The following is an 11999-nucleotide window of genomic DNA, read 5'->3' as shown; positions in this document are numbered from 1 at the left end:
TTGAGAGCTCTTTGGTATTATTAACATCAGCCACTGCTGGAGACAGTTGAGTCACTTATGTTAGATGGGGAATCCAGTGTTTAACTTTGAAATGTTTCAGTTCTCAAATGGAACTTTAAGTGCAAAGCCCACATTCACCATTTTATTTGCATATTGCATTTACATAAGGAAAAAGGTGCACTGAAAATGTTACAGAAAGAAATACACAAAACAAGGTCATATTAAAGTACGGTCAGCATAAAGAGAAGGCTGGTTTCAGGTCCCGTGCATCAGTTCCGACCATGTCCTGTAACTGTTCCTCATGGCCCACTGGGGACAGGATAGGAGACGCTGATCTGTCCTCCAGATAAGTCTCTGAGCGCCCTCCTGCTTCAGCCACGTGGCAGGGTGGGTGTGTTCGCGCAGGTCTGCAGCCGTGACTGGAGGTAGAGCGGCTCCTGAGCTCGGCTCAGCACAGGTGCGGCAGGAACTGGGATCCGCTGTCGGTACTGAATCGACGCTCCTGACCATTTTCTTGTTTACTGTGTTTACTCAGTAATTCAACAAATTATCAAATCACTTATGTTCACAGAATTCAGTAGGGACAGCACTATTTAGCTGGACTTGGATAAGCATAACAGTGGTAAATTAGCCAGAATTGGACATTCTCCCATTTCAGGGGTGGAATTGTCCCACCAGAGAAAGTAAACAGAAGTAAAATAATTTAATTGCTCATGCCCTGGATTTTAAGATTCTGAGCTATGGAAAGTGGAAATTAAGTTTTGGTAATCAATGCTAGTGTTTAGGATAAAGTGATGCTAAGGTAAATGCTTCTTTGTGACATAATCCTTCTAAGAGCCGTACTGAAGTTACATGTGAAAACAGTGGATCTTGGGATACCAATCTGGTGGACCAGACTCGTAAGCTGTTGGGGAACTATGCATGGCAAACAGTAGTGAAAAAGGACTTCGACCCCTCTCGATAAATCCCTGTGCGCCATGCGCCAGGGCAAAACTGCATCAGCCTGTGGGCATCTGTCCTCACCTGTCCTCAGGAGGTGAAGGTCAGACATTCTTGTCCTGGGCGTGGGGAGAGAGGAGGTCTGATGGGCCTGTTCTCCAGGGAGGCGGCTCCAGTGTCTAAACACAGAAAGGCTGCGGGTCGCGGGGCTGCTTCTGCGGGGCAGGAAGAGCAGGGCTGAGAGGCAGCGGCCTGTGGCACTCGGCATCCGTCAGCGGAGGGTAGTACTGCCTGTAGCAGCTGTACGCGAACGTCAGGCCGATGGCGGATCCAGCCAGGACGTCTGAACGAAGACAGAGGAGACGGCTTTCCCTCACTCACAAGTCATGCTTGCCGGTGGAGGGAGCTTGACCCTCCAAGGCTACTCGTTTAGCCTGCAAAACCCCTACATTCCAGGGTTATGGTTTTGGGGGATTTTCTTAGTTTTATCTTATAGCTGCAGTATTGTCATTATCAAGCTGTTCCCTTAAATACCAAATCAAAACACATCTTTAGTTAGGTAAGTATAACAAGGCATATTCTGAGTTCACTGCATTGAGTTTTTTAGTTTGGAAGAATAACACGTTCATTGAATACTATGAAAAACTCCTCATCACCATTCAAAGGGTTCTAGAGGAAGGAATAAACTCTCTAGGAGTTGCCTCTCTTTGCAAAAATTTAGTTTATTCTTCAGAACAGCTCTTAAGGGCCTCTAGGTGTCAGCTATTTTTGTTTTTTGTTTTTTTTTTGAATTTTGGGCTTTCTCTGCAGATACTCTGTAATTTGGATGATTTACTATATCATTCAACTTAAATTTCTTTGGTTTAATTACAATTTTATGTTTTCTTAAATTTTACTTCCATTACTGAGCAAAAACCTTGACAGTGAAGTTGGTTTTTAAGGTAGTAAGTAAACTGAACTTTGAGGTTGGTTGTAAAAAATTTCTTGAGTTTTTTCTGAACTTATGATGCTTCAAAGTAATGGGAAAATTAGGATGTCCCTCTTTGGTAATCTGTTTAAAAGCTAACAGTGTGCTTTCTCATTTTCCATGTAGCAATAAACCACACTCTCAGTTCAGATCCAGACCATCCTCTGCACACTTGTCTGTTCACTCAGCAGACACATGGGGGAGTGTCCCATGCCATGTGTGGGGGACAAATGACGGGAGAACCGTGGAGGGTCCACGGCCTGGACACCTGTGACGCTTACCCTGCCAGTGATGCTTGTAGTCACAGGTGCGGGACAGTGCAATCACGGCTGCAAAGAGTAGGGGTGACAGAAAGGAACAGAATCTCCAAGATTTCCCTCGGCCTCGTGGTGTGAAGCAGTGTAACTTCCCCGCCAGGTAGAAGGATGCGAAGGCCAGACCGGCAAATGCAACTAGAAGAGGGGAAAACGTCTTTTAAAGGAAAAGAAGACAGGGTTATGAACAAGTTCTTAGCCCTTTTTGTAGCTTCTGGTGTAGCTCACTGATCGAGACTGTCAGTTACGAGGGAGGAGAAAACAAGGGAAAATGAAGGATTATCTCCCAAAGTGAGTGACGTTTACCTGGAAGAGAGTTTTGGACTCCTAGTGATGGGACTTCATTTCCCAGTGCCTCCGTTTCCTCGTATATAAATGGGAATCATAAAAATAACAGAAGCCATCTCATTGGGCTAATATTGCTGTCAAATGAGACATGAATCTAAAATGCTTTTGGAAGCACCTGACTATATAGTAACTCTTCCATGCTGCTAAGTCGCTTTAGTTGTGTCCGACTCTGTGCGACCGCAGAGACAGCAGCCCACCCGTCCATGGGGTTTTCCAGGCAAGAACACTGGAGTGGGTTGCCATTTCTTTCTCCAATGCATCAGTGAAAAGTGAAAGTGAAGTCGCTCAGTCGTGTCCGACTCTTAGCGACCCCATGGACTGCAGCCCACCAGGCTCCTCCGTCTATGTGATTTTCCAGGCAAGAGTACTGGAGTGGGGTGCCACTGCCTTCTCTGAACTCTTCCATAAAGGTTGGTTAATATTTTTATGACTAGCAGGAGATTGCAGGATTTAGGCAGGATAATACAGTAATAATAAAATGTTCAAATTTCATGAAGGGAAACTACGTCCTCTGTCCTTAAATGTTTAATACTTGAGGTTCAAGCTTGTTATTAAAGAACGGGGCGGGGGTGGGGGGGAGCTCTCTGACTTCTAGATACAAGAACAAGACTGTGTGAGATGTTCCCATCCTCACAAGTTACTTCCCCTGGGTTAAATGCAATGATTAAAAAAAACAAAACAGGGATATAGAGTTCACATGGTATTCATACAGGAAGAATGGCCACTGGGGAAGCTCTTACGGCCCTCATTCACCACGGCCTTGTCTCCTGTGCACATCAAGTCTCCATGGGCTTGCCCATCCGGGAAGCAGCGGTAGAAGAAGTCTGGGCGTGGCCTGGAAGAAATACGGCCAGGTCTGAACGTGAATCGTTTACAACTCCAGAAATTGTTCTTCGGTTGTATTAGACATCGATTAACCTATTAACTATCAGTTAAATAGCATCCCAGGCAAAATAGTGAAACTGGACTGGATAGTCACCACTAAGAGAAAAGCCTTATTTTTCCAAGGTTAGTATTTAAATCAGAAAAAAATAAAGGCTGCAGCGCATAATTAATTACTTGTTAGGGGAAAGAGCCAGTCATGCTGCAGCTTCCTCAGGGTGCTCTGGAGGACACTGACTCTGGCACTGGGAAATGTGCTGTTCTGGGCATAAAAGAGCCCGAGAGTCAGCCGGGCACCAAGGCAGAGGGAAGGGAGGAAGCGTTAAGAGAGAAGAGGCTCCGGAAGATATGGCTGGGGCTGCGTGACCCGCTCTCCTGACCGGAGAGGGCTGAGACGGCAGGCGGCTGCTCGGGCACTCACCTCCCCACTATCAGTTTGATCGTGTTGGTGAAGATGCCATTCAGGGCCAGCGCCAGGCTGGCCGCTGCAAAGCAAAGAAACTGTCAGTGGGTCTGCGGAGTCCCTGTCTCGTTCAGCACAGCCACAGGGGACACCGTTTCCTGGGACAGCAGAGAGGTCAGCCTCCAGCCAGACTAGAGCATAAAAGAAACGCGGGCCTTGGTGGCCACTGCGGTGCCACAGGGAGGACTTCTGGCCTAGCCTGAGGATGCGCCGCAGGTGCATACATTTCTGTGCGTACAGGTGTACCTGGGAGGTGACCCAGAGCTCACAGGTAAAAAGTAGGGTAGAGGGGAGACAGAGTCACTTTAGGGACTCGCAGCACATGGCCTCCACACACTGAGGCCACCAGCTCCATGGGGGGCGGGGGGAGGGGGGACCCGAAGGCCGAGGGCGGGGGGCACTCTTACCCAGGCAGGCCTGCCGGCTGTCGGCTGCGTCCGCCGCCTTCAGACACCTGGCCAGTAGGACTGGAGCCAGCGGGGCGAGGAAGGCGATGACCTGCATGGGACACAGCGGAGCTGAGCACACGAAAGAGAACAGAATCGGCTTGAAAACACAAGACCTCCGACAGCAAGAGGGGCGGAGTGACAGTAGAAGTCACACACCAGACCTGAACTGCCCCCTGCAGGTGTGGCGTCCAGGGGCCACGGCCCCGAGCTCCCCTGGCCGCCCTGAGCACTGCCCCCCACCACGTGTCCCCGAGCCAAAGCGGAGGGACATCCGCTCTCAACCCCGCCGAGAAGCACGGCGACGCGAAGCTCCGTCTAGCAGCGAACTCCCCATAAATGTCGCCACGGAGCCGGGATGACCGCCCAACGCCCTGAAAAGCGCGGTCAGAAGGCAGGCTGGTCCTCCACGCACAAACATCGGCTTGGTGGGGAGATACTCTGCCTCCACGTACGGATTCCGGTAAAGCCACATCTCCTCGGGCTGGATGAGCCTCTGGAAGGGCGGAAGCAGCTCCGTCACCCTGAAGGGGACACAAAGGAGCGGAGTGTCGGCGGCTTCTGGCAAGCGCGCGCGGAACCTGGCCGGGTCTCGGAAAGGAGGGTGGGGGGCTGGGGGCCCAGGACCGGGGTCGGGGAGGGGGCCAGAGCTCAAGTCCTTACAGGAAGGCCGCGAACAGCGCGAGCCGCACGCCCACCTCGGCCGCGAGGGCCGCTGCCGCCGCCTTCCCCTTGCCCATCGCCCGGTGCGCGCTCAAGGCTGACGTGGCGGCGCTGGGGGCGGTGCGTCGAGGGGCGGGGCATCACGCCGGGGGCGGGGGCAGGGAAGACGGGTGGGGCGGGGCGAGGACGGAGGGAGGGGTCGCTCCCCACGTGTCTCTCCACCCGCCCTCCCACGCCCACCCCGACGCTTCGTACTCACTCAGCCTTCGCTCTCGGGAAGCGCGCAAAGTGCGCGTTTTGTGTTGCTGCGTTGCCAGGTCCAAGTTTTCCGCGGCTCCGCTAGACCTTGGGCTGCGGGGCCCACCGGCGGGTTAGACGCACGAGGTCTTCCAACCCCGCTCTGGCCCCCTCCCGCCCAGGGTGGCCTGTTGGCCACTGAGTTGTAGCAAGAAGTTACAGGCAATGAACAAGTCCATATATTTAATTTTAGAACATACAGGATAATTTATTGAAGTCAATCTCAAGCAAAATCAGAAATCAGTGGAATGTCATTAAAAATCTTCCAAATTAATCCTCACGGAAGCAAAAAAAAAAAAAAAAAAATTTGAATCCCAAAATATTTGTAAAATAAAAAAGGTAACATCTCAGTAAATAGAATGTACAAAAATTATATGTTCCTACCAGCACACACAGTAGTAAGAAGCTTAAATATTACAGGCAATCCTAATACACTGTAACTAGTCAACAATAACCTATCTATATACAGGTTAACCAAGCTTTAAACGTTTCACACTATGCAATAAAACATGGGCCAATCAACAAAATCCCCAAAATATCATATATCTTGAAGTCTATGTGGCAACATCAAGTCATTATTCAGTAATGCCCTAGTGGAACACGCCCCAGGGAAAATGAACACTAATCCTTAGTATCAGGAGCTTCTAGCCAAGTCACAGAAACTCTAATAAAAGAGATTGACTTTTAGTGAATATTGATCTTTGTTATTAAAGACTCAAGTCTCAAGTGATTTAGGCAAAATAACATTTCACAGGATCTACAAAGTTTATTACAGATAAACAAAGTACAGAAATAACCAATCTACAAAGGTCATTATCATAGATAAAGATCACGAGGAAATGAAAACAGAATCTGTAGGTATCTGTGGTTGTTGTGCAATATCACAAGTGGATACAAATGGATTTCTCATGTCAATTCCAATTATGCACACACCCCTATATATAAAAAGAACCTTATTATTAGCCAGTTGCAATCATCATTTAGCATCTTAGTTATCAGTGGCGATAGGATTTTCTTGTTTAACATGGAGGGCATGTGACAGCACGAATGAGATAAAGAGCAATGTTAGTGACAATGAAGGAAAAGGACATTTTATCCAGTCCACTTCTAAACTGACAAGAGTTACACCATATACACCCCTCATCTACGTCATCTGATGGATACTGACAGCGGTGTGCACACATCAGAGGTCTGGCGGCTAGGGAAGGGGAACCCGAGGGTGCTTTCTTGCCAATTAGCAGATGCGGTGATGTCACACGAGAAGACGAAGGACTGAATAAAGGACTTTGGCAACTACTCCTCTTTTCCCTTTCTCTTACATGCTAATGACTTTGAGATGCTCCTGAAGGACAGGTATTTCTCTACCTCCTACCCCTTCGTACAAATGTGCCACAAGCACCTGAACTTGTCACTTAAGCCATGGACTGACTGGAGAAAGAACGGAAATGGGTTTGAAACACACAGGTCACACCTGGCATTTCAGGAGTGTAACGTAAGTGCAAAGTTCTTTTTTTCCCTACACAGGCATCTATTAAAAGGAAAGAAGAGGTGTGTGGGGATAGGGTTGACAAAATAAAAAAGTAAAGAACATACGTAGGAAATACTCATGTAAATGCTGCTGGTATTTCTCATGCAGGAGTCTCTTCCCCGACTATGTGCACTGAATCTGAGAGACCTAGTGTGGACGCTCCCGTGTGCAGAACTTTGCCTCTAATCCAACTTCAAGAGGGTAAGAGACAAAACAGTGTACAAAACAATGCTTTCTACTTCATAAATTTAAAAATAACTGTAAAACAAGGAGAATCTGAGGAGTTTCAAGTACTTAAAAAACCTGAATTCAATGAGGCAGAGGTCTCAATGTTAAAGTGACTACTTCGTACCTGTGGTAAACATTATAATTCCCCTCCCTCACCCTACTGTAACCCCATTTCTCCCAGTCCCCCACCCCAGATAAACGTTGGTAGATTTCCGTATATACAAATTTCCAGCTCTTTCGTATATGTCAGTACATGGCAAAGCTGTCTAAGTCTATTCCCGAGCCTATCTGGAAATGGAAGTGAGTTCCACTCTCTGCTTACAAATAACCAGAGACCAATTCTAGGTGAAAGAAAGCGAAAGTCACTCGGTCGTGTCCAACTCTTTGTGACCCCGTGGACTGTACAGTCCATGGAGTTCTCCAGGCCAGAATACTGGAGTGGGTAGCTGTTCCCTTCTCCAGGGGATCTTCCCAACCCAGGGATCGAACCCAGGTCCCCCGCATTGCGGGCAGATTGTTAACCAGGTGAGCCACCAGGGAAGCCCAAGAATACTGGAGTGGGTAGCCTATCCCTTCTCCAGGGGAATCTTCCTGACCCAGGAATTGGACAAGGGTCTCCTGCATTTCAGGTGGATTCTTCACCAGCTGAGCCACCAGGAAGCCCAAGTCTAGGTGGCCTGAGGCTAAAGGAAGTTGTTCCAAATGATCACTTCATGTCTGCTGCAGCTCTGACTCGAGGGATCTAGACACACCAGCTTTTTAAGTAATTCAAGTCTAATTTGCACTGCTCGCCAATTGAGCAACTTCCCCTGTCCCTTCGTGCTGTCCCTCGTGCAGAAGAACAACTGGTATGAGCTTCCCAAACTGTCAGCACGCCATGGTGACCAATTTTCTCATCCTAATGGGACATGGTGTATGGAAGCATCTTAACTTTAAGGTGAATGCTAAAGAAGAGCTTTCTGTTTTAAAATGAAATGAGAGACAAGCAACAAATCCCCGGGAGTCCAGAGCCTGCGCTCCACACAGCTGGCCCGTCTGCTTCCAAACTGCAGGTCTGGGCTGGACCGTCTGGAACACACCACGAACAAGCTACTATGAAGTAAGGAAACTGCTTCACGATCAGGAAAGAAAGGTATCCGATAGCCACCCTGTCTGAGAGTCCTTTATGTGATTATCTCGAGGTTGTGAGCATCACAGCATTCTTCCCAGACCTGCTTCCAAATACTTTGTGGAAATGGCAGCAGGGAGCAGCCTTCCCCCTTCCCTATTTTATTTTTTTTAGTCTTTAGATGTGTTCCTGACTTGAACACACAGAAATCTCCAAGTTTTAATGATTCTAAAAGTCAGCCTATTTTATAGCTTAGGCAAGAGCTTTTTTGAGAATTAGGATAGGGTGGGAACGTGTTAAAAAGAGAAATGAAAATAAAACCCACCTCACTCCTAACTGTAGTAGCCCTGATTAGACAGTCAAGAAGTGATTCACTTCCTCCAGCTGCTTCCGCCTTCTAGGAATGCAGCCCACCCCCCCCACCCCCCCAAAAGCAACAGGCAGCACCCCACTCCCACCAGGGCCTGGAAGGTCTGGAATCTCACCTCTAGTTGTTACAGACCCAGTTTCTGAAGCATTCTGCTGATTATCAAAAACCTTAACATTCACTTTTTCTCTGAACCAACATAAGGTTCAAAAAAAATACGACCGTTGTTATCCCATGCTGCTTGATGTTATTTCATTTTCCGATAATAAGTAAAAACCAGCCATTTACAGTCTGACTACAGCTCGATCTCACAGTTAGCAAATCAAATAACAACTTCCGGCTGTGAGTAAGCAACGTGTCTGTCGAAGTATTTCATGGCGAGCCACAGGCAAACATGCTGCTCGGATACTATGCACACTGCATGGACGGATACTTCGCAAACAGAAAGCACAACTTACTCTTTCACCTGCTTCCACAGCCTGCACCTTTAAAATACGTAATCTTGTGACACCACAAGGTGTGAGTAGAGCTCCTTGGCACTGGCAGGACTAAAACCACTTCTGAGACTGTTAGAGGACATTCCCGGACAGGGACTCCAGAGCTGCAGTCAGCGATTTTGCTTTCCACCCTGATTTCTGAAATGGCAGAACAATCCTGTTAGTCACCCCCGCCCGCCCCACCTACCCACCCCGCTGTCCCCCACCCCAAATCAGAAAACTCTCAGCAGAGCTCTGTTACAGATACACAAACCAAATGTGACACAATGCAGAAGCTGCATAAAAATACTTAAACCTAAGGTATTTGTAGTATACAGGATATACCCTGGCTTACCATATAAAAGTCAGATATTAAATAGCACTAAGTCCAAAACAAAGCAAGAAGATTTCATGTTGGATACTGATTCAACGCGAGTTACAGTTCAAATATTAAAGGAACTCCTTCATGTTAGTAAGTTTAGAAAAGCAAACGTTTATCATATACATATATAAAATAAAGTTTTAGTATGATAAAACATAGATTTTCTTAAGTTATTTTTTTAAAAGGACATCAAACTCTATAGTTGCTCAAGAGCAAAGTTTAGTGTTTTGGTGAGCTGTAATTCATGTGACTGGCGGCAGTCGCATTTGGTAACACGTGTAGCATCTTCTATCTTGCTCTTTCTTTTGAGACCATATCTAATCAATAGAATTACTGGAGGCTCAATAAGTTACCTCAAAATTATTTGCTGGAATCACGCAAATGGCAGTTTAGGAGCTTAAGTAAAGGAATTGTAGTGTTTGTTTTTTTGTTGTTTTGTTTTTGTTTTTTTAAACAAAAAAATCCAGTATAATTGCACATATACATACAAAAAAAAAAAGAGGCACAAAACAGATTTTTTTTCTTTTTTCCAGAGAAGAGCTCTAAATTGATAGGAAAAAAGGGGACACACGGCACAACTGAAGGAACGTCATGGAGCATCTATCTTCCCAGCCTTTTTGTAAGGTCTCTGGGTACTTCGGGAGGGAAAATAAATGCTGCCAGGTACAGGCAATTGTAAGCAGTCAAAATTCACAGAGAAAGTTAACGTTCATTCAAGCTAACCCTAGACTTCTACTTAGTACAGTGTTACAACAAGGTCTGACAGGACTAATGGATCCATACAGGGGATCCTGGAGTAGACATATTCCTACGCATTACAAGTAAGGGAGTTGTGTGGGCAGACAGTCCGCTTCACGAGTGTCTATTCTTGCCAATACTGCTTTCTCGGGAGCTCTCCCTAAGTGCTTCCTGCAGTGAAGTGTGTTTGCGGGGCCCTTACCTACCCTGCACAAGTGCTTCCCTTCCCCGGTGGGGCAAGTCTAAGGACTGGATAACTGACAGGTAACTTGGGGAATGCCCTGACCCCTTTCACCCTCAAATGTGGAGTTAAACAGAAAGAGCTACTCAAATCACACAAATTCAAATTCATTTGTGTAGTTTCCCTGAGGAAACTGATGTCTGACCGGGAGACGGAAATAAAACGCCCACATTCTCTCCAAGCCAGACCAAGGTCCACAGCACGCTGGACAGACAAGGGAGCTCCTCTGATCCGACTTTTGGTCCGTGCCCTTCATCTGCCTTTAGCTGCCTTTACCAGTGCCCCAGGATAATAGGAATGTCCATTCAAACACTGCATTCACATCCCACATAAATGAACTTCACCAAAATACCCATTATTATCGGAGAACATTTCAGACTCGGTGAGGCCATCCACTTCTAGTTTCCTCCAGAAGGAAAAACCAGCAACCACATTACATACCTTTCTAGGTAAAGTCATATCAGAAAGCCCGCCGAGTGTAAGACCACAGAGGTAATATCCACTGAGGGCTTTTGTTTTCAAGAGGCCAGGTTCAGTCCTCCCAGAGCCATCTCTAAGACCATGAGAGACACCTGGAAGGGAAAGCGAAGCCGGCCACCCTTCTGCCCGGGAGAGGGGCCTGTGACACCACCAGACCCTTTTCTAGAGGGCTTTCTGCAATTCCTACTTAAAACACACATGTACACACATACACAGATCAGACTATCTGAACTATGCGTCTCAGAATCTTAAAAAATGAAAATAAATAAAGGAATGATGACTACTTTTGTTTTGTACACCCATGGAACACAGCCTAGACTTTAAATTTATCTCATTAACAAAAAACTTTCTTTTCTGTCTGTTCTTATTTTAAAAAGCGAAGACAGCTCTTTTTTCCCAGCTGCAAAGGCTCTGAAGCACAGTAAAAGGCAAGAAAAGACCAAGTGAATCTAACCCTCCACAAAGGAATTCCCAAACCGACAGAACTGAAAACACCAGAGCCCACCACCGGCTTCGGCCTGCGGACCATCTCCCCGCTCCTGCTTTTGCAAGGCAGGGCCGCTGGCCAAGGCTGCCCGCGTTGCAGCGGTCTCTTCTTGCACTGACGTGTCCTCTACTTTTTTCTTTTCCTTTTTTTTCCTTTAAATAAAAAGAAGGACATTTTCCCTGCCCATTTACTCTTTGACTTCTTCTCCGTGATCCTGTGATTCCAGTTTACACTTGATCTTGCTCCAGTACTCGGGGGACACAGGGGACGCAGGGTCGTGCTCTGAGCAGCAGAGCCGGCCTTCCAGGGCGGAGGGCACCAGCGCCCCCTTCTCGTGATCTTTACAGAAGGACCGGGGGCAGAACTCGCAGAAGGCGACGGCCGCAGCGCTGCACTCGTCGCACTGGTGCCAGGGGCACTCCCACTTTCCTGGGGAGGCGGGAAGAAGGACAGAGCCCAGTGAGTGCCCGGGTCCATTGCCCGCCAGACACCCCGCCTCCCACCTGCCTCTCCGGCTGGAGGCTGCAACCGGCTGACCACAGCTCCAGGCCTTGGCCCATGAGAGGTCTGCATGGTCCTGGCGGCGTGGCTGTGAGCTCTGCCCCCAGCTCCACACCACAGGGGCCAGCTGCCCACCTCAGGGAA

The 11999-nt window shown here is 47.6% G+C and overlaps 3 protein-coding genes and 1 long non-coding RNA gene across 18 annotated transcripts in view; 2 read left to right on the top strand and 2 right to left on the bottom strand.

The window, feature by feature from the left end:
• The window catches only part of DDHD2 (DDHD domain containing 2), a 33835-nt gene extending 31647 nt beyond the window's left edge, over positions 1 to 2188 (top strand). Inside the window, exon 18 of the mRNA XM_044931961.1 lies at positions 2033 to 2188. The gene's annotated coding sequence lies outside the window, so the exon portion shown is untranslated. The remainder of the gene's footprint in view (positions 1 to 2032) is intronic.
• PLPP5 (phospholipid phosphatase 5) lies at positions 121 to 5178 on the bottom strand. Of its 7 annotated transcripts, none has more exons than XM_044932193.1 (7): positions 5023 to 5178; positions 4815 to 4883; positions 4321 to 4411; positions 3872 to 3935; positions 3279 to 3403; positions 2188 to 2358; positions 121 to 1282 (listed from the first exon to the last, which is right to left on the bottom strand). In XM_044932193.1, the coding sequence occupies exons 1-7, from the start codon at positions 5161 to 5163 to the stop codon at positions 1119 to 1121; spliced, it is 825 nt and encodes a 274-aa protein (XP_044788128.1). In that variant the 5' UTR covers positions 5164 to 5178; the 3' UTR covers positions 121 to 1118. The 7 variants fall into 7 exon arrangements, with proteins under 7 accessions (XP_044788128.1, XP_044788196.1, XP_025134387.2 ...); XM_044932261.1 differs by having other exon boundaries at positions 121 to 1154; XM_025278602.2 differs by having other exon boundaries at positions 4775 to 4883; positions 5023 to 5164.
• A 64-nt stretch (positions 5179 to 5242) lies between these two features.
• Positions 5243 to 11552, top strand: LOC123330539. The gene is made up of 2 exons (XR_006546545.1): positions 5243 to 7048; positions 9942 to 11552. It is a non-coding gene; the product is annotated as an uncharacterized LOC123330539 (long non-coding RNA).
• NSD3 (nuclear receptor binding SET domain protein 3) overlaps positions 8372 to 11999 on the bottom strand; it is a 103974-nt gene continuing 100346 nt past the window's right edge. For 8 of the 9 annotated variants that reach the window (XM_044931671.2, XM_025278407.3, XM_025278432.3 and 5 more), the window contains 2 exons: positions 11546 to 11783; positions 8372 to 9185 (listed from right to left, as the gene is read on the bottom strand). In XM_044931671.2, coding sequence (XP_044787606.1) covers positions 9158 to 9185; positions 11546 to 11783 — 266 coding nt within the window. In that variant the 3' untranslated portion in view covers positions 8372 to 9157. Of the gene's footprint in view, positions 11784 to 11999 lie in introns of all 9 variants that reach the window. The other variant, XM_006070607.4, reaches the window with a different exon arrangement.

The sequence above is a fragment of the Bubalus bubalis genome, chromosome 1 (genome assembly GCF_019923935.1).
Source record: "Bubalus bubalis isolate 160015118507 breed Murrah chromosome 1, NDDB_SH_1, whole genome shotgun sequence".
Lineage (NCBI taxonomy): Eukaryota > Metazoa > Chordata > Mammalia > Artiodactyla > Bovidae > Bubalus > Bubalus bubalis.
This window is presented reverse-complemented; position numbering and strand designations above follow the sequence as displayed.